The sequence below is a fragment of the Crinia signifera genome, chromosome 4 (genome assembly GCF_055691185.1).
Source record: "Crinia signifera chromosome 4, ASM5569118v1, whole genome shotgun sequence".
Taxonomy (NCBI): domain Eukaryota; kingdom Metazoa; phylum Chordata; class Amphibia; order Anura; family Myobatrachidae; genus Crinia; species Crinia signifera.
In genome coordinates, this window is record NC_139220.1 from 60,833,561 (window position 1) to 60,856,651 (window position 23,091).

At 46.0% G+C, this 23,091-nt stretch overlaps 1 protein-coding gene across 1 annotated transcript in view; it reads left to right on the forward strand.

Moving 5' to 3' along the window:
* The window catches only part of FOXRED2 (FAD dependent oxidoreductase domain containing 2), a 232,279-nt gene that overhangs the window by 123,707 nt on the left and 85,481 nt on the right, over positions 1-23,091 (forward strand). The window contains exon 6 of the mRNA XM_083181808.1: positions 10,455-10,620. Coding sequence (XP_083037934.1) covers positions 10,455-10,620 — 166 coding nt within the window. The remainder of the gene's footprint in view (positions 1-10,454; positions 10,621-23,091) is intronic.

Sequence of the window (23,091 nt, forward strand, 5' to 3'; positions counted from 1 at the left end):
TAACCACTTTTACAGTCTCAAAGGCGTGTAACAGTTTGCAGTCATCACGTTGGTCTTGTCCAAAGTCCTGTAATGAAATCTCACCAACATGGTTCCATTGGGCCTCTGACTCAGTGTCCTGGGGAAGTCCAGCAGCAGTAGATCTCTCAGATGCCAAGCTCTAGTAGTCTCTGGCCCCTGAGTTGCCTTGGAGGCTGACTGTCTCTCAGAGTCATTTCATGAAACCAGGTCATGTAACAATGGGAAGTCACGGCCCAGGATTAATGGATAAGGTCTTTTAGAATGGGGGAAAGGGGTATGGGGAATCTTGATCCGCACTAATATATTCTTGTATATTCTGTGTGGTTAGCACCTATTACTGGTGTTTCCCTTGATTTTGTTTTAATGGATAAGGTCGTCTGGAGGTCACCGCAGCTACCACCTTTAATGGTTGGCCCTGTATGGTCAGAGGTAAGTACAATGTGGACATTCATCAATATCTGCATGGATACACAACTCCCAGACCGGAGGGAGGACCTTGTCAGCTCCTGGAGGGACCACATTGGCAGCAACAATGGTGAGCTCACTACCCGTATCCAACAGTGCCCAGATCTCTCAGCCCTCTAACGTTACCAATATCCAGAACAGAGTGGACACTGCAATCCATCTCTCTCTCGTCGCATTCAAAGCACACCATGGGAGGCTGAGCCTTTGGTTTAACCACTGTGGAGTCAGGTGCCGCTCAATCAAACTGCCAGCTCCTTAAATGTATGGGGGTCAGCCTGAAGGGCCCACTGCTGCACCAAGCGGTCTAACACCTGCATAGCCTGTTCCAGTGTGACTATCTCCACAATTTGTACTGCAGAGTTTTATCTAGCTGTAGCCAGGACTTAGTCAAACTAGTTTGGCAGGCAGAATCCTGGGTGGCTCAGAGCCCTCCTGTCGTCAATCATGGAATTATTGAGCTTTGCTGGGGCCCATCACTCCAATTCTGTCAAGTTTAGCTTTCTCCAATTCAGGTTAGGAACGTAACTTATCCACAGCCATATCCACATAAGTTCCCCTGTTATTAAACAGGGCACCACCCTGTCAGCCAATTTCTCTGAAGGCCATCCCAGATGTGTGGTCATACACAAATGTGCTTAGGAATGCCTCAATGTCATCAGCTGGGGTGAGCTTTGGTAGTTTCTCTTGCTCATGCCCTCCTTTCTCAGCTCTTTTAACTCCTCATAAAACATCTGCATCTGAGCTTGCTGTCTTTCAGCCAAATGTTGTTGCCCCTTATACATTATCTGGACCTAAGTTTGTTGCCTCTGTACCTGGGACTGCTGTTTAACAAATATATCCTGTTGCCCAGCTGCCAGTTCAGTAAACCTTTTAATAATTCCTCCATATTACCCTGTGCTTCACCATTAAGGATAAACTTAGGTTTAATGTACTGTGCCAGAGTCGCAAGTCAGTATTAGCAAACATCGGCTTGCTTCACTGACGACAAAAAATTGCAGTTTGTTAACAATGTGGTGACCTTTTGAAGCTAGCTGCCTCTTTCACAAACTCAGTGTTGCCCTGTCCTTTACTCCAGGTACAACTGGATTTATTAGGCCAGGCAGGTCCAAACTGTGGCCCTCCAGCTGTTGTGAAACTACACATCCCAGCATGCCTTTCCATAGTTTTAGCATTCCCTAATAGCAAAACTATGGCAAGGCATGATGGGACTTGTAATTTCACAAAAGCTGGAGGGCCATAGTTTTGCCATGCCTGGATTAGGCTTACCAATTCACTAAGCAAATCAAGAGTTAAAACCTTTTCCTGGCTTAGCTGCACAATGTGTAACCAGGGGGAAAAGTTGACTTTTTAAACACAAGTAGTTGTTCCTACCAGTCTTTTCCTGTATTGTAGATTACCGCTCCTTCCCCATGTTGGGCACCAGATGTGACAAGGAAGCACATAAACTGAATTAAAATGAAGACTTTGGTCTTTATTTTTGGTAGCAGGTCACAACAAATCAGGTCAACTTCACAGGTGTAGATACAGCCAGCAGCATACAGGTAATTACCACATAGTACAGACTCTTCTAAATGCTCCAGTGGTCTCTTCCATAGCCTATACCCTGGCCTATCCATTGGACAGCTAATCCACCATGAAGAGTATTTATTTACCCTCTGCCCTGGAAACACTTATATCAGTAGATCACAGGTGCTGCTGAGTACACAATGCTGCTACTGCTTCTTAAACCTTGTCTGGATCCTCCACATTACTCTCATGTGGAGAGATGCTGTCTCTGCCACAACACACACACACATAGCAAACAGGCATACATACCATACATGCACACATGGCATACAGGCCCACATACCATACAGGCACACATACCATACATATACATTAAAGGTGCCCACACTCCTTATCCCACTGCCTATAACCCTGCCATTGGCACCCACAACAAAGGACACATACCTGGGGAGTTGGCTTCACCCAGCCAGGACAATAACAACTCTGTCTCACAGCCCCATGTGGTGTAGAGAGAGAGAGGAGCTGTGCACTGCAGCGCCAACTATATGCAGTTCTATAACATTACATCACACCCGTGTCCCTGCATTCCCCACAGCTGTGTCCCTGCATTCCCCACAACTGTCAATGGCATGATTGTCTGTCTGGCAAGGGGTGTCTTTCAGAGAGGGCCTGGGGATACGTACTCCCAGAGCCCCCCTTTATATGGAATGCTTGCATGGGTTTATGACAGGTATTCCAGTTTCCTCCCACAATCCAAAAATATACTGGCTAATTATTTCTCAACAAACTTAACCATAGAATGTGTAAGTGTATATGTGGTAGGGAATATAGATTGTAAGCTCCACTGGGACAGGGATGGATGTGAATATTTAAATATTCTCTGTTAAGCGCTGCAGAACATTTGTGCACTATATAAATCACTGATCATAAATAAATAATTATTTTCAGATTTCACATAACCGTATATATAAGAGCTGCTATATACAGTACATAAGCACAATACCATACACTATTGATCCTGATGGGTGTGCACAATTTTCGTGTTTTGGGCTCAGATTTTTTTTTTAAAAAGCATAAAAATATGCTAAAATCGCAGATTTTTTTTTTTTTTTACGCTATTATTAACCTCAATAACATTCATTTTCACTTATTTCCTGTTTATTCTGAACACCTCACAATATTGTTTTTAGGCCAAAAGGTTGCTGGATGACTATGCTAAGCCACACAAGAGTGTGGCACAAACACTGGAATGATATAGCACACTTAGCATCACCCCTGGACTGATACCGCACACTTAGCATCACCCCTGGACTGATACCGCACACTTGGCAGCAACCCTTGAATTATACAGAAGACTTGGCTCCCACAGGAATTATGCGGCACAGATGGTGGCACCCCTGACCTGATACAGCAAACATGGCGATGCACATGGAATTATATGGCACAGATGGCAGAACCCCTGGACTGATACAGCACACATGAAATTATACAGCACACATGGTGACACTCTTGCAGTAAAAAGAGAAAAAAACTTTTTCATTCTTTTAATTAAAAAAAATGGCAGCACCCTGGATTGATACAGCAGACTTAGCAGCACCCCATGAATTATATGGTACACTTGGCTCACCCTGGAATTATAGGGCACACTTAGGATCACCGCTAGCCTACTACAGCACACTTGGCAGCACCCCATGAATTATATGTCAGACTTGACTCACCCCATGATTTATACGGCAGACTTGGCTCACCCCAGGAATTATTTTTCAGACTTTGCACACCCCTGGGCTGATACGGCACACTTAGCATCACCCCTGGACTGATACAGCACACTTGGCAACACCCCAGGAATTATATCAAAGACTTGGCTCACCCCAGGAATTATATGGCACAGATGGTGGCACCCTTGACCTGATACAGCACACATGGAATTATACGGCACAGATGGCGGCACCCCTGGACTGATATGGTACACATGGCGGCAGACATGGCGACACTCCTGCAGTAAAAAAAGAAAAAGGTACTTGTGTAGTTTCACGGTGCCCGTATGGACCCCCACAAGGGAAAATAGCCGACGGCCGTCGGGAACCCGGCCGTCGGTGTTTTAACAGTCGGGATCCCGACGTTGGGTTAATGACTGTCGGGACCCCGTCCGGCACCCGACTGATACAGCACAATTAACAGCCCTTGCAGTAAAAATAAAAAAATAAACTTTTTTTTTTCATAAAAAAAAAGGTTCGCTCCCCCGGTCTGATATTTAGTGGTGCATGCAGGGGGGTTTCTGAGTACCCAGAAACCCCCCCAGGAGTCTACGGGCTCTAGTCTGAAAGCTGAGGGTCCCCTCTTTCCATGGGTACAAGAATTTTAAAAATCGGCCTTTGGGAACCAGAGATATCAGCCTTCCAGCAGCTCGTTACTGCTCCAGCTCCACACACCTGCTTGTTGGCAGATTGCTCTGCCTCCTAAACTCTGATCCCCTATTCCCCAATACTATTTGGTAGGTGGGATCCTATCGTTTTTAATTCCATTAAAATCTAAAAAATCGATTTCTGGGAACTGGAGATATCTGCAGTCAAGCAAGCTGTCCTCCCACCAGAAAATTATGAATAATAAACCCACTCCACTGTACACCCCTCCTCTGCATAATAAACATCCTCTACCACCCTGGAAGTTATGTATCAGGGCCCCTTCATTCAGCCCAATGCCCCCTTCTCCCACCCCATCTCCCACCATCTGTGCTGTAAAGGGGTAATTAGTGGAAATTACTGATCCAGGCCCTACATGCTGAGTGGTTGATATAATACCCCCTACCACCCGCGGGACATCAAAGCTTCCCCCACCCCTACAGCTGGAGGATCAGTAGGGGCCCCAATACATTGCTATGCCCAGGGGTCTACACTGCTGTTGACGCCCCCTGTATCTATATACAGTATATGTATCTGTGTGTGTGTATATATATATATATATATATATATATATATATATATGTGTATATTTATTTTTTATTATTATTATTTATATACATTTGGTCTATCTATAATACTTTAAATGGCCCGGCATATACTGGGTCACCTAAGTGTCCATCTCCGTGCTTTGCTCTGCCCCATCTGAAAATCCTGCATTTGCCCCTGATACGGGACACATGGTGGCACCCCTGGAATTATACAGCACACATGCAGGCACCCCATGGACTGATACAATACACTTATCATCACCCCTGGACTGATTTGGCACATGTGGAATTATACGGCAAAGATGGCGGCACCCCTGGACTGATACGGCAGACACAGAATTATAATGTAGACATGGTGACACTCCTGCAGTAAAAAAAGAAAGAAAAACTTTTTTTGTTCTTTTCTTTAAAAAAAGAGCAGCACACCTGGAATTATACGGCAGACTTGGCTCACCCCTGGACTGATACAGCACACTTAACAGCCCTTGCAGTAAAAATGAATTTATAAAAAAAAAGGTCAGCTTCCCTGGTCTGTTACGGGACACGTGGGGGGCACCCCTGGAATTTTACGGCACACATGCGTGCACCCCATGGACTGATACGGGACACATGGAGGCACCCATGGAAATATGTCACACATGGGGGCACCCCTGGATTTATACGGCACATGTGGGCACCCCATGACTGATACGGGGCACTGGGCAGCACAGCTGGACTTATAGCAGGCAGCCCTGCAGTAAAAATTAAGTTTCCATTACAGTATGTCGGATATGTATTTGCGAAATCGAGATGAAGCTGACGAGATAACTCATGACCCAACCTTCCTCTTAATGGACCCCGACACAGGCCCTTCAATGCTGTTACTAAAGCAACCAGCAACATCGTCTCGCTACTCTGGTGCAGACAAACAGTTCGCCAAGCTATTTCTAAAAATTCCTTCGGCCATGTGTGCGGTGTCTGCGATTGCCTCAGGCACAAGGGTGAACTGTGCAAGTGCACCACCAGTCACACTTGCGTACTAACTGCCATTTGGAGTACAGAGCAAATCGAAGGTTCTGGCCTGCAGTATTTGTATGTGATCATTGCAACAAAATAAATTGCCACCCATGTGCAAGAAGTTCGGCTTCAAGTATGCACCAAAACCAACTCATTTGCCACAGCTTACCACAGTGGAAGAGTTGTCTTATATGCCTGCGTCTTACGTTTATGCAAATACGGGCTCTCACTTTGCTCACTCAAAACGCATGCCTACTATGCTCGGAATACTTCGATAGTTCACACATTCGCGTGCAATTTGGACATACAAGCTCATCAATATGTCTATTATCACCGGCTAGCTATTTCAGACAAATAAACAAATCATATATCAAACTATGTGTTTTATTCATTATCTGATACCCTAACAAGACAGACATGTAATCCATGTTCGGTAGGTGCCACAAATGACAATCTACCAAGGGCCCTTTTTTATTTTCATCCCTTTTTTTGGGTCCTCAGTGCTCACAGCAAAAGACACGTAGACAGTTAGGGCAATATTTACTAAGATTACAAATACGGTGTGTTGCTGTATTCATATTTTTTAATATGAATTTTATCGGTGGAGTATTCCATTTACAAATTCGTGTTCTGTAGCATTATTTTTAAAGGTGTCGTATTTTGAGATTCATATCTATCGAAGTTGTATGCATATGTATTAATTTAGCGGTTGTATATACGGCCGCTAAATACATATATGAATCCGCACCCTGCACGGATCAGTCAGCTGAAGTGTAAAAAATAATGTGGGTTCCCCCCCAGGGCCATAACCAGCCCCATGATCATAGAGTATGTCCTGGTTCTAGAAATCCATGTTGCAAAACACCTAAGAGTCCCCCTGAATTATACAACCAGTACCTGGCTCAAGGGCCGGTCCTGATTCTCAAAATATGGGGGAAAAAAAAACTAGGGGTCCCCCATATTTTGTGAACCAGCACTGGGCCCAACCAGCCAGCAGGGTAATGCTACAGCCGGGGGAGACTCTTTATACAAGTCCCCCCAGCCAAAACATTACACCCTGACTGGTAAGTCTGGGAAGAGACCCTGGGCAAGTGGGGACCCCCAATGAAGGGGTACCCCCCTGCAGGATTAACCCTGCCCACGCTGGTGCTGTCACCGGTGCTCCTGGGTGGTGGGCACCGGGCTGATGGTAATGGTGTAAATATAAGAATTAACCATTGGGTTCTGCTCTGGAACTATGAGTCCCAGCAAGCCTCTCCCGCATACTGGGACTTGGCAAACACAAGTCCTAACATGCGGGGCATTAATGGCCATGCTGGGACTTTTAGTTCCACAGCAGAACCAATAGCCAAATAAACACACACACATGCCAGAAATGTATAACATTATTACACACATACATACTGATACTGTACTTACAGCTCCTTGGCGTGGATCACATCCTCTTGTTTCCAGTAGCGATCCCTGTACTTGGCAAAAAAATAAAGTGACCACCCGGTACCATGGCAAACAGCGAGAAGCACTGAATGTTTACATTCAGCGCGTCTAATGCTGTGTACACATGGTGAGATTTGACATTAGATTTTGACTATATAGTCAAAATTGCATGCAGATCACACAAGTTTTTTACATTGCGATCCCGATGCGTGCTCCAGTGACAGCACAAATTGAAACCCAGATAGACAGGGCAACAATGACTATATAGTGCAAATCTAATGCAGATTGTATGAATTGTATGTAAATAGTACAGAGTTAGCAAAGATTGCATAGCACTCAAATCTTCAAGTCGAATAGCAAGGGAATCACTCCGTGTGTACACACCATTACTCCGAATGGTGGTATTGGCCACCTTTCAGAAACTAGGTGGCCAATAGCGCCATTCAGAGTAAGAAGCACTAAATGTAAACATTCAGCACTTCTCGCTGTTTGCTATGGTACCGGGTGTTCATTTAATTTTTTTGCCAAGTACAGTACATGGATTGCTACAGGAAATAAGAGGATGTGATCCATGCTAAGGAGCTGTAAGTATCAGTATGTATGTGGTGTGTGTGTGTTTTTTGGGCTATTCAATCTACTGCGGAACGAAGAGCCCCAGCATGGCCATTAATGCCCCACATGCTTGGGCTTGTGGTTTGCCAAGTCCTTGTATGTGGGGGAGGCTTGCTGAGACTCATAGTTCCACAGCAGAAGCCAATAGTTAATTCTTATTTTTACACCATTGCCATCAGCCCGGTGCAGGGCAGCGTTAATCCTGGAGGGGGGGCCCTTCATTGGGGGGTCCCTGCCCAGACTGACCGATCAAGGGGTAATATTTTGTCTGAGGGACTTGTATAGAAAGTCTGCCCCTGGCTGCGGTATTAACCTGCTGGCTGGTTGGAACCAGTGCTGGTTTTACAAAAAACGGGGGACCCCTAGTCATTTTGTCCCCTGTATTTTGGGAACCAGGACCAGCCCTTGAGCCTGATCAGGCTGTTTGTAGAAAGTCAGGAGGACCCCTACGTGTTTTGCCCTGTGAATTTCTAGAACCAGGACCGGCTCTTTGAGCCCGGGGCTGGCCATTAAGTCATGTTTATCATCAACATTTATTTAATGACCAGTGCTATTTTTGTATGAAAATAGGTTCAGGAACTGTGGGCGGTGATGTGGGTGGAGCTACTAAATGGGCGGGGCATCAATTGTTGCATAAACTTTTTTTTAACACATAATGCCCTCAGCAGTGTAATATTTATACATAATGCCACAGTAATGCCATATATACACATGCCATCAGCAGTGCCAGTTACACAATGCCCCCAATACTCACAGTAAAGCCCAATACACAAGGACCCCCAGCAGTGCCAGATAAACAATGCCCCCAAGCCAGTGGTGCATGTCTAAAAATAAACTTAGTGGCACTGTGTGCACACGCCAAAAAAGATTGTGGCCACATGCCACATATGGTGTGGCCAGTGAAAAAGGGGGATTGATACACATATTCCCCCCGACAGTGCAGTGCTAGATACACATATTTCACCAATATTGCCAGATACACATATGCCCCCAATAGTGCCAGATACACATATGTCCCTACGGGGCCAGATATTTCCCCACAGTGCCAGAAACACTTTTCCCCCATGGTGCCAGAATTTCCCACCAGCAGTTTAGGCTGCAGGAGGGGAAATTAGGTTTAAGAGCAGGTTAGGTTTTGGGGAAAGATTAGGCTTAGGTAATGAAGGGAGGGTTAGGCACTACAGGAGTGGATAGGGTTAGGCTGCAGCACGTTAGAGTTGGCTGTGGGGGAGGAAGGTCAGGGTTTAGGCTACTGGCTGGCAGGTTGTGGTTTTAGGCTGTGGAAGGGAAGGTCGGGGTTTAGACTGTGGAAGGGAAGGTCGGGGATTAGGCTGCAGGAGGGATGGGAGGGTTTAGGGTTAGACTGGGAGGCAAGGGAGGTTAGGTTTAGGCTTCGGGTGGGAAGGTTGGGGTTGAGGCTGCTGGCTGGAAGGTCATGGTATAGGCTGTGGGAGGGAAGGACTAAGATTTAGGCTGTGAGAGGAGAGGGTTCGGCTGTCGGAGGGAAGGGTGGTTAGGTAGGCTGCAGGGGGGTGTACGGTTAGATTTATCAGCACATCCAGCCTCTTCTCCCTCTATTGCTAGCAGCAAAGCATTCCTTATGTACAAACATTCTGACCCCTCCCTATTCTGTCCAAGGTGATGCTTCCCTGCAAGCTCCCATTTAAATCACCTGTGGGCTGTACCCCCCCCCCCTACCCATCCCACCCCACCGTCATGGTCAAAGCACTGGTACTGTAGGGGAAGCATAGTAGCAGCAAGCCTTGCCACAAAACAGCCCCCATCCCCGCTCACCTCAGTGTGCGGGAGCCTGCTGTCGGATGCGTGCAGGAGGATGTCCCTGTGGCGGTTGCTCCACCTGAGCTGTCAGGGAGGCAGGCTGCAGATTGCGTGCAGTGATGCCACACGCCTGACGCCGGGTTACACGGATGCCCCATCACGTCTCTCCTCCCCTTCCTTCACTGTGTGTCCCTGTGACATCAGCTAATCAAAGCTCGCGGGCCGGCTCCTGATTGGCTGCCGGCATGTGAGCTCTGATTGGCTCCCGGGCCGGCAGCCTATCAGGAGCTGGCCCGCGAACCTTGATTGGCTAATGTCACAGGGACACACAGTGAAGGAAGGGAATGAGAGACGCTGTTGGCAGGGACATAGTGAAGGCAGAGCGAGACGCGCGGTGTGCTCTCCTGTCAGAACGAAGGGATGCAGCGGTGCATCAGAGCGGGGTAGGCCGCAGAGGTCCCGGAACGCTGTTCCTGCTGACGTCATTTTGCAAAAGGGCTTCAGGAACGGCATTCCGGCCCAAAAATAGCCCTGCTTATTACAGTATAATACTTATGATAGTGGTATGAATGAAGTTTAATTACAGTGCACCCTGATGACCTCGTGTTCTATTAAAAATACTATCATATTTCATTTAAATCCTAAAAATAAATAATATTTACATTGTTTTTTTTTTTTTATTTCATAGCTCGATCTGTCCATCGTTTGACAGAGAACCGTTACCACAGTATTCCATGGCCAGCAACTAGTTATCACATCTCTCAGCTTCCTAATGTACTTTTGAGACGCATGAATGAGGCATCAGGGCTCTACCAAATGTTTGAAGTCCTAGTCGATGTGGTTCTTGTGGGAGAGTAAGTACTCACTTTTAATTATTTACTTTGTGTGTGTGTGAAGAATATTGGCCAAAAAGTGGACATTGCACTCACTTTAAAAAGGTACAGGGTGACAGGCTTCATATAGAGTTACATCAAAATCAAAAAGGAGACAGAACAACCTTTTATAAAACTGAAACAGTATCAAAATATCAAACCATTGCACCCAGCAAAATTCACTTAAAAGCAAACAAAGGAAAACCTAGCCAAAAAGATAACAAGATCCTTAAGCTTGATTACTTAAGTGAGTTGGAAACTGAAGCAGGTGAGTTAGAATACTGAAAAAGGTGAGTTTGAACACAGTCTAAATTTTCATATTCTGTTTTATTGTAATATATTCATCTTCTTTCTATCCTATTGTAACCTGTTGCTCAATTTTGACATTTAATTCATTGTATCTATATTTTTCCAACATTGTATTTCATTTTACTCATTCACTATTATTTTCTCTTATCTTTGCCACACATTTATTGCACTCTGTTTCCCTCTTCACGCCTGCTCACATTTGCCTCACTTCTGACCTTCTCTGTTCCCTTCATCCTCTCACTTGTTGTTGTTTCATACTTAATTGGATTACTCAATCAACCTGATTTTACCCACTGGTCTCCTCTCTGACAGTAGTTCCTTGCCTGTTACCTTCTCTCTCACTCTCTCACTGTTTTCTACCAAATCTACTACAGACGCTGTCTGTCCTCCCAAATCCCTCTGTCTGCTTTCACTAACCTACCCTCTCACCTTCGGTTCCTCATGGCTGTTAATCTCTCAACTTCACGTTCTCCAACTGCTCCTCCCCCCTCCCATCCCATACCTATCCTGACCACTCACCCCCGCACCCCCACCCTCCCAATGACCCCCCCTCGCTTCTGCAATCCCAAAAACCTTATCCACATAAATACACAACCCACCCCCCTCTTTCCTGTGCACTATGGAATGCCAGATCCATCTGCAACAAACTCCCTGCCATCCATGACCTATTCATCTCTAGAGCATTCCACCTCCTTGCTATCACCGAGACCTGGCTCTCCACCTCTGATTCTGTCTCTCCAGCTGCTCTCTCCCACGGTGGCCTCTCTTTCTCTCACACTCCCAGGCCTGACGGTCGCCAAGGTGGCGGTGTGGGTTTTCTCCTCTCAGCCTCATGCACCCACAGTGTCATTCACCCTGAACCCTCTCTCCTTTTCTCCTCCTTTGAGTCTCACTCTATCCGTCTATACTACCCCTACCACCTCCGTGTCGCTGCAATCTACCGCCCCCCTGGCCCTATCTCCCAATTTCTTGACAACTTCGCCGCCTGGCTTCCACACTTCCTCTCCTCTGACCTGCCATCTGTCATTCTTTTTTTTAATTAAGTCTTTATTTATTGTTTTTTGATTTCATATTTTTAGAAAAACTGGCTGACAGTAGCCGTACAAATCTCACGTTGTTCATCACAATATCGATAAATGGTTATAGACACATTTCAGTATGTACAGCAATATATTACGAATTACATATCAAAAGAAATCACAATACATAATACAAAACATAATACAAAACCCCCCCCTCCCCCAGCCCCCCAAGACATACCCCACACACATAGTCTGTCCTCTCTAGCCCTACCCGTTCTCCCTTGACCTTTCATCCTTGTTAGATTCTGTTGAATCAAATCTTATAGTAAATTCTTTATCTGGAGCGATCCCTCGAGCCTTCCCCTACCGACCAGTTTTTTACCCGGTTCAACCTAAGATTACTAGGTGACTTATGCCCTTGTTCATTATCCGTTTCAAGGAACGAAACAAAAAAAAAAAAAAAATTAACAACAAAAAAAAAAAGAAAAAAAGTGCGGTCTGTGCAATTCTTACTCGCAAGTCAAGCCCACAAAGTATAAAAAGATGTGTGGGCATCACACCTGTTAGGACTTGCTTCTTCGTACTGTGTTTGTTTGTGAAACCCAAGATCCTAGTGTCTTACCTATTAAACCTCCCACCCTCCCCCTTACCCCCCTCCTTTAGGCTAATCACCGTGTCGACACAGTTAAATTACCACTATCTCTTATTCTTTTCCCTGTGAATTTTATAGAATTCCCACCTATCACTTTTTCCCTATTTGTGACCCATTTATTTAGTCAGTATTTATTCCCGACCATACCCTATACACCCTCTGTGCTACATGTAGTAACTAAAGTATAAAAAGTGTCCCTTGTACTTCTATTTTAGTTTTCATTATTATTCCGGGCATCTATTTTAAATAACCTTGATTTTCTCCATCTTCCCCAAATTTTCCCGTATTTAACCAAGGCCCCTCTGGAGGCGTAAACAAATCTTTCATGCTCACAAGTGCTGTTGACCAGATTCACCCATTCGGTGACATTCGGACCCGAGGAGGCCATCCATTGCCTGGCAATTACGACTTTCGCTGTTGCTGATACATTAACCACCAAATCCTTCCAATCATCGTTTGGGTCATCCTGCTCCCACACACCCATTACCATACTTCTCGCAGTTAGTGCCCCTCGAGGGACCCCCGCAGTCACCAGTATATTCTCCACCCTCTTCCAAAACTCCTTGATAACCTTGCAATCCCATAATAGATGCCAAAAGGATCCTGTTTCCACCCTGCATTTGGGACATCTATCATCATGGGTTCCTGCTATTCTTTTTAATCTGACCGGGGTCAGGTAGCTCCTATGGAGAATATTAAATTGCACTTGCTGGATTCGGATAGATGTAGTAGCCCTCCCTGGTACTGCTAATGCCCTATCCCAGACTAACTCCATCCCCTGCTGGAGATCTGCGGCCCATTTGTCCCTTAGGACTTGCAATTCGTCGACCTGGGTATATGACCTCAGGAAGCCATATATTCTGGACAATCTCTTCCCGCCACCGCTCAATTGCTTAATAAATTTTTTGCAGGGTGATTCTATAACATTTACAGATATGTCCCCGACCTGCTGTAATGCGCTTCTAACCTGAAGAAATCTGAAAAACATATGTCTGGGCAGATTATATTCCTCCCGAATTTCTTCAAAAGATTTAATATTGCCATTTCTAAAAAATTGCTCGATCCTTGTCACCTCATATTTCCCCCATATCGCCATACCCTGTTGCTTTTTTAATTCCGTCAATTCATTCAAGAAAAATATAGAAGAGTCAGTGTCCACACCCTCAAATTTAATTAACTTGTGCACCCATCTCCACACTTTAACTGCTTGCATCAAGATAGGTGGAGGGTGCCCTCGCAGGTCCATCGATAGCAACCACTGAAGTGGGCCCGTATCAGGTTCACTACACCTAATTAAAGCGGCGATCTCCATCGTGGCTTCGCCGTCCCGAACCCAAGCACATAGATGGACCAGCTGAGCAGCCATATAGTAAGCCCTGAAGTTCGGAACCGCGAGTCCACCCCTATCCCTGTCTCTGCACAAAGTATCCATCCTGATTCGAGGGCGCTTTTCATGCCAAATAAAAGAGGATAGGATACCGTTAATCTTTTTGAAATAATCATCTTTTATATAAACTGGAGATTGTTGAAATACATAAATTAACCTGGGCAGAATCGACATCTTTATCAAATTTACCCTGCCAATCTGAGATATGGGAAGTTTTAACCAGCAGCGACATTTAACCTTGATATCTTGTATAAGTGGCGCGAGATTGTCCCGAATATAATCCAACGGAACCTCCGAGACCCACACACCCAGGTATCTGAACCTGTCAGTGGGACGCAGAGGGGAGCCTACCGACCCTCCTAGCTCATTCTCCCCCACATTCAACAGGTGGGATTTCCCCCAATTAATTGTGAGACCTGAGAATAACCCAAACTCCCTCATACTCTCAATAATTCTAGGGATATCCTCCTCAGGGTTCTCTACTCCCACTAACAAATCATCGGCGTATAAAGACACCATATTCAAGCCGTACCCTGCTCCATGTCTACCTCCTCCTAGTTGCGTTCTTAGTATGCAGGCCAAGGGTTCGACCGCTACTGCAAACAGAAGGGGAGAGAGGGGACATCCCTGTCTGGTCCCCCTAAAAAGAGGGAACAGCGGAGATGTAAACCCATTTATTGATAATCTAGCATGTGGATTCTTGTACAGTAGTGAAATCCGCCCTATAAAACGATTCCCAAAACCAAAGGTCCTTAAAACCGCCCACAAGTAATCCCATTCGATGGAATCGAAGGCTTTATTTGCATCAAATGATGCCACTGCCACCCTTGCCTTCCTACACCTTGCTATTTGAATATAAGAGAAGACCCTTCTCAGATTGATCATGGTGGACTTCCCAGCCATGAATCCCGTTTGATCAGGATGTACAATCTTCTCAATTACTTTACTCAACCGGTTCACCAGAACCTTAGCGTAGATCTTTGCGTCTGACGATATTAGGGAAATTGGCCGATAAGAATCAATCTGAGAAGGGTCCTTCCCACTCTTCGGGATCATAACGATCGAGGCTTCCGACATAGAGGGGGGGATGTTCCCCTCTACCTCCATTGCCCGAAAAAGGACCAACAATTGTGGGCCCATTGTTTTAACATAGCGCTGATATACTTCTCCCGGGATACCATCTAAACCCGGGGCTTTATTGGTGGGCAGGGATTTAATAGCCTCCATGATCTCAGCTAATTCCATAGGGGCGTCTAGAGATTCTCTCTGTTCCCGTGAAAGCCTAGGCATATCAATCGATTCCAAGTATTTCCCAATTGCTTCACTCCCCTTGTTGATTTGGGATTTATACACTTTACCCAGGTGAGTCACAAAGGCCTGTGCAATCTTAGGTGTCTCTGAGATCGTCTCGCCCGTTTCTAGTGTAATTTGAGGTATAATATTTGATGGGTGATCTTGTTTCGCCAGTATTGCCAACCATTTACCTGCCCTGTCTGCGCTGGAGTACCACTGATGAGCCCCATAGCTCAATCTGCGACAGGTAATATCTTGTAGGTACTCCAGCCATTCTTTTTGGGCTTGCAACCAGGCCGCTTCATCTACATCAAGATTGGATTTTAAATATTTATTCTCCAAATTCCCCATTACTGTCTCCAGTTCATTTGCCCTAACCCTATGCTTTTTCTTTAAGAAGGCGATTTTCTTGATCATGGCACCCCTTATAAAGGCCTTGAAGGCATCCCAGACAACTATCCCCGGAGAGGATCCACTGTTAATCTCAAAAAATTCCTGCATAATTGCCTCCAGTTCTTCATGCTCGCCCATTTGTTCCAACCAAAAAGGCTGCAATTTCCAATATTTATACCCCACCTCACACTCGAAATCCATCTGCATCATCACAGGTGAATGGTCCGATATTCCTCGGCCTTTATACTCAATATGGGAAATTTTATTCAGAAGACCCTCTGTTACAAATATTAAGTCTATCCTAGAGAACGCTTTAAATGAAGACGAAAAACAGGAGTATTGTTGGCGATTGGGATATTTTAATCTCCAAGGATCCCACCACCCAATCTCTCTCATGAATTGGGAGAATCTATAACCTTCTTTTACCGCCACCTCCTCTGATCTTCTCCATCTATCTAGCTGTGGGTCCAAAACCTTGTTGAAGTCCCCTAGGCAAATCACCTGGCTATCTGGGAACCTGGCGGAAAATTCTACCGCCTCTTTAATGACCTCGTATGAAAAGGGAGGGGGAATATAGACAGTCAAAATACAGATTCTACAATGGTTAATGCCACACTCAATAAAAATATATTTCCCCCCCGGATCTATCTTAACTACCCCGGGTTCAAACACCAAAGACTTCTTAAACAGTAGAGAGACTCCCCTTGCCATCGATGTAAAAGAAGAATGGTAGGCCTGCCCAATCCACGGGCGTCTTAGCGAGAGCAACCTATCTCCCCTGAGATGCGTTTCTTGAAGACATATGATATCTGCATCTAGATTTTTGCATTGTTTTAATACCAAGGCTCTTTTAACTCTCCCATTGATCCCTCTGACGTTCCACGTCAAAAACTTAACCATACGTTATGTTGTTATACATATAATCCCTGGCATCAGGGAGCCCTCGGGACACACCAGACTTTACCTTCCAGAAGGGAAAACTTCTAGAGCAGACTAAGGACATACTAACTGACAGACAAATACAAACATCACACCCATCCCCCCTCCCCCACCCTGTATGACCCAACCCGTTAGGCATACCTTTTCCCTTACGTAGACCCCCTATTTCTTAATCCCCCCTAAGCTAACCCCTGTGGAGCAAATAACTAATGACCACTAGAGTGAGCCCAATCCCCCCCCTCCCCAGCCCGTACTGCATTTTGTAAATTTTTTTTATATGTTTTTTTTTTTTTTTATATTTTTTTTTTTTTTTATTTTCCCTTTCCTTCCCTCCTCTTCTCCTCTTTTATCTCATTTTCTTTGCTTTTTCTTTTCCCTCTTTTGCCTATTTCTTCACAAAGGACAGGGAACGGGACCAAAAACATATAGCACAACATCATGGTTCCACTTTACTCTCCCCTCCCTTTTCAAGACCACGCTCGCAAATTACAACGAGTTTACCCTAGATTTAAATAGGAACAAATATGAAAGCAGACAAAAAGAAGCAACCAACATAGTCTTAATTCAGTGCCCCAAAACAGGATCATTTAAGCCAACACTTGTTTTCTTCCTGGGTGGTTCTCATCCAGCCATCTGGCTGCATCTGCTGGGGAAACAAAGAATTTTGTGCCACCTTCTGCCACTATTCTCAGCTTAGATGGATAGAGCATCGAGTAACTCAGGCCGAGCTCTCTCAGCCTTATCTTGATGTCCTTGTATTTCGCCCTCTCTTTCTGGACGTCTAGCGGGAAATCAGGGAATGTGGCAATTTTTTTCCCATTATACAGACAGTCCGTTTTGTCCCTGGCCAACCGGAGAATACTGTCTCTATCTTTGAAATGAAGAATTTTTGCTATCAGAGTTCGCGGCGGACCTCCTGGTATTGGTGGGCGGCCTGGGATGCGATGAGCCCGTTCTACGGCAAACTGAGCAGAAAAGGCATTACTGCCAAACATTTGAGTTAGCCAGCTTTCAAGAAATTTTTCTGGCTCATTACCCTCCGCCCTCTCCTCAAACCCGATAAAGCGGACGTTGTTCCGTCTGAGGCGCCCCTCCATATCGGATAATTTCAGGCGAATGTCCGTAATCTGGCCTGACATAGATTTGACCTGTACGTGAAGAGGTGTAACAGTGTCCTCTAAAGTCGACACTCGGTTTTCTACTTCAGTAACCCTTTCGCAAGTTTTCTGCACATCATTTCTTAGTAATACTATGTCTGATTGAACTTGGCTTAGTTGGTCTCCAAGGCGAGTCTCACAGTTATTCACTGCTTCTAATACTTGCGCCAGCGTGACTTCTGGGGGTTGCTGAGAGGTGCTACTCTTAACCGGGGTTGTCAAGGGGGTGGCCGGTTGTGAACTAGGGCCAGCTTGGGACTGAGCTCTGGCAAATCTCTCCAATCTTGCTGCCGCTGTATTTTGGCCAGTTTTCCCCATAATTATGATTGTAATCCACACTGTTAAACCAGCCTGCTCCCTACACAATATTGTCGGGCACCTCTTCCACAGGCAGTATACCACAATGCTATAAATGTCATGTAAATGTACTCACTGCTAGTGTGGTTTTTCCCACCGATGCTTCTGCTCCGGTAATTGATCACAATTCACTGCGACCGGGAGGACTTCCCCTCAGAAGTACTGTTCAAAATTCTGCAGCAGCTCTAGTCGAAGCCCTTATGCAAGCTGTATTCTGTTTCCAGCTCTGGCCTCTGTCTCTCACCCAGAGGTCAGCAGCTTCCTCAAGGCTGTGTGGGACGGATGGTTTTTCTCCACTTGTGGGGAGATACTTGTACACTGAGTCCAGAAGCGTTTCAGTGTATGGCAGACTCTCTTCCACTGCCCAGCACCTGCCTCTCACACAGGGAGCTAGGCTACAGGAATCGAGCGTTGCTGGAACTTCACCCTTCCGCTTAGGCTCAGTCTGCCACTCTGAGCCACAAGCGCCCAGCACTTTCACTCTGGCCTGGCAGCTGCTGCAACGATATTATTGCCGTTTGTGCCCCGGCTGCGTCTGCCACCCGTCACCACCAGGCACAACGTTTACGATGTAGGGGGCTGCCGACGGGTCTCTGCTGGTTCCCAGTTTCTGCCAAGGAGCCGGCACATCCACGTGCACGGCTCAGTGCGTCCCCGGCAGCCGTGTCGCAGGCTAGTGACGTCGGGTCTCTCACCCCCGCCGCGTCACAGCGTCAGCCTCTGTAGCCGTCCTCCACTCACGCACCGTTCTCGGGAAAGGGGACCGCAGGCAGGGAGGCACAGTACTCTCTCTCTCCCGGCCAAGCAGCACCAATTTCGGGCGATGAAGTCTTCCACAGGCTATAAACTCACGAGGAGGAAAGGGAGCTCATTTTTCATGCAGCCGGCATGGGGAGGTATGGACACGCTCACTCACGCACGCCGTGGCCACGCCCCCAACCCCTCGCCATCTGTCATTCTTGGTGACTTTAACATCCCCTTGGATAACCCCGCTGATCCTGGCACCTCCAAACTCCTCTCTCTCTGCTCCTCTCTTGGCCTATCTCAGTGGACTACCTCTCCCACCCACATCCAAGGACACTCCCTCGATCTCGTCTTCTCTCGCTCTTGTTCCCTTACTGACTACACTATCTCAGCTTTTCCTCTTTCTGACCATCACCTCATCTCCTTCTCCCTCACTGCTTCCCCCTCTCCCACCCCCCCTCCCAAGCGCATTGTCTCACGGCATAACGTCAACACACTTGATCTTGCTGCCTTCTCAAACACGCTGTGTCCTCTTCTCGCCCCAATCGCCCTCATGTCCTGCCCGAACCTCGCTGCCTCCCTCTACAATGACACTCTATCTTCGGCATTGGACTCTGCCTGCCCTCCCTCCTCTATCCCCCTTCGATGCTCCAACCCCCAACCGTGGCACTCACCTATCACCCGATTCCTTAAAAAGTGCTCTCGCACTGCTGAGCGCTTCTGGAAGAAATCACGCTCCCTTGCGGATTATCTCCATTTCCAATTCATTCTTTCCTCCTTCAGCTCTGCCCTTGCTCTGGCCAAGGAATCCTACGTTAAGTCCCTCATCCTTTCCCAATCATCCAATCCCCGCAGGCTCTTCGCCACCTTCAACTCCTTGCTCTCCCCCCCCCTCCTCCAGCTCTTCCGTCCTCCATCGTAGCCGCTGATTTTGCTACCTACTTTTCAACCAAAATCTCCTCTCTCAGGACTGCCATCACTGCTGCCATGACCTCACCCTCTCCCTCCTCCCCTCCTACATCTCCACTCCCCTCCTTCCAACCCCTGTCCTCATTTTACCCCACCACTGCTGCTGAAGTCCACTCTATCCTTCAATCCGCTTCTCCCTCCACCTGCCCGCTCGATCCTATCCCTCCAATATTATCCGTCATCTCAGTCCATCAGTCTGCTCTCACCTGGCTCACCTCTTTAATCTTTCCCTATCCTCTGGGATCTTCCCTTCCTCCTTCAAACACGCTCTTGTCTCCCCAATTCTCAAAAAAACAAATCTGGACCCCAACTCTCCATCCAACTACAGGCCCATCTCCCTCCTCCCTTTTGCCTCCAAACTTCTAGAACGTCTGACCTATAATCGTCTCCTAAGCCACCTTACTGCTAATTCCATTCTAGACCCCCTCCAATCCGGGTTCCACCCTTTACATTCCACTGAAACTGCCCTGACCAAAGTCACTAACGATCTACTATCGGCTAAATCCAAAGGCCTCTTCTCTATCCTCATCCAGCTTGATCTGTCGGCTGCCTTTGACACTGTTGACCACCCTCTCCTGCTCAACACCCTCCGCTCCTTTGGCATCACTGGCACGGTCTTCTCCTGGTTCACCTCATACCTCTCCGATCGCTCCTTCTCCGTCTCCACTCCGAGCTCCTCCTCTCCTACTACCCCCCAGCCAGTCGGTGTTCCCCAAGGGTCAGTCCTTGGCCCTCTCCTCTTCTCCCTCTACACCACCTCTCTGGGAACCCTCATCAGCTCCTATGGTTTTCATTACCACCTTTATGCTGATGATACCCTAATCTATCTTTCCTCCCTCGACTTATCCCCATCACTCCTATCCAAGGTCTCCGAATGCCTCACGGCCATCTCAGCCTGGATGACCCAACGCTTCCTGAAACTAAACATGGCTAAAACTGAACTTCTAATCTTCCATCCCCCGAACATCCCCTCTTCTCCCACTATCTCCATCAGCATTGGTGAAACCGAGATCACGTCCACCGACCAAACGCGTTGCCTCGGTGTCATCATTGACTCCTCCCTCTCTTTCACCCCCCACACTCGTGCTCTCTCACAGTCTTGCCGCTTTCACCTACGCAACATCTCACGCATCAGACCATTCCTCTCCACTGACGCGACCAAAATTCTCATTCACTCTCTTGTCATCTCCCGCCTTGACTACTGCAACATCCTTCTCTCTGGGCTACCTCTCACCCGCCTCGCACCTCTCCAATCCATTCTTAACGCTGCTGCTAGGCTCACCTTCCTCTCCCGCCGCTCTACCTCCGCCTCCCCCCTCTGTTTATCTCTTCACTGGCTCCCCATTCCTTTTCGAGTTCTCTTTAAACTCCTCACCACCACCTACAAGGCTCTCTCCTCCTCCACAGCTCCCTACCTCTCTTCACTGATCTCTATCCACACTCCCTCCCGTCCTCTTCGCTCCATCGCTGACCGCCGACTGACCTCTCACCTACTCACCTCCTCCCACTCCCGTGTCCAAGATTTCTCTCGCGCTGCCCTCCTGCACTGGAACAACCTCCCGCCACCCATCAGGCTATCTGATTCCCTTACCTCCTTCAAGCGCTCCCTCAAAACCCACTTTTTTCGACTAGCCTATCCCTCCTCCTAACCTCTTTTGATCCTCCTATCCTGCCTCCGTTCCTACTTATCCTATTGTATTTCGTTCATCCACCCACCTATTTTTAGTATGTTAACTCTTATGAGCAGGGCCCTCCTTCCTCACGTACTCACCCTACCTCATTACCTGACCTGTGCTCCTGTCCTGTTCTTCCCTTCCTCTACTTCATCTTCAGTCTCCTTGACAATTTTGACACCTACTTCTGAACTGATGCTGATTTTAGTTCTACCAGCTATACCCCTATTTATACTGTATCTTTCAACACACCTTGTACGTTACCTTGTAATTTGTTTTTTTTGTTTGCTATGTACGGCGCTGCGGACACTTTGCGGCGCCTTATAAATAAACGTACTACTACTACTACTACTAATGAAGCCATATACTTATTCTTATTGTATGATGTCAGCCATTCCCTCAGCTCAGTGAAATAAAATCAGGTTAACACAACATATTTTGGTGCATAATACCACCATCAGAAGCATTTAAAAGCAAACAAGGCAATCCAGTATACTGTATATAGCAGTCATGTAATCATATTCTTATAAAACTAACCTGTACATAACGGTAGCGTCTTCCAAAATAAGAATTCCACAATAATAGTAATAATAATAATAATAATAATAGGAACTACCAAGCCAGATATCAGAAATCATTAGCAAGACCAGGAGAAAAGAAAAAGAAGACTCCTTGCTGGGGCACTCTGTTCAATATTGTGTTGTATATTTCTTAAAACTTGAACTGTATATTGATATACACTGAAAGATCTCACTTTTATGACACAGAACTCTAGATCATAAATCATGTATCGTAGCAAAATGAACACAAAACAAAATGTAACCCTATGATTTTGTATCCATTGTAAGTGTTGCCAAAAATCAATACCAACAGTGTAGAAATTTTAGCAACCTACATTGAAGTGACTTATTGACAATAAATTATATAATAATTCCACATATTGATGTCAATATTTGTCAGTTTGTGTCAATGTCATCAACCACACCATATACAAGTGACAGACAAATCAAGGGTGTGCGCTATTAATTATTTATTTTCCTAAACCTGATCAGTTCATGTTAGGGTCATCAATATCACCATATTTTGTTCACCTAGGCAATATAAAGTATACTTTATGTAAAGGGAAAGAGTGTGATTTCACATATAAACTATTGTTCAAAAGTTTAAGGTCACATAGATATTTCCTTCTTTTTTAAAGAAAAGCTCTGTTTTTTGCAACAAAGATAACATTAAATCAATCAGAAATACATTCTTTACATTGTTAAAGTGTTAAATGACTATACTAGCTGAAAACATCTTGGTTTTAAAGGTATATCTACATAGGTGTATAGAGGCCCATTTACAGCAACCATCACTCCAGTATTCTAATGGTACATTGTGTTTGCTAATCACGTTAGAAAACTAATGGATGGTTACAAAACCCTTGTGCACAGCAGAAAATGAATTTGCTCATTCGATAAGCTATAAAACTGGCCTTCCTTTGAGCTAGTTGAGAATCTGGAGCATCACATTTGTAGGTTCAAGTATACTCTCATATTGGGCAGCACGGATGGGGTAA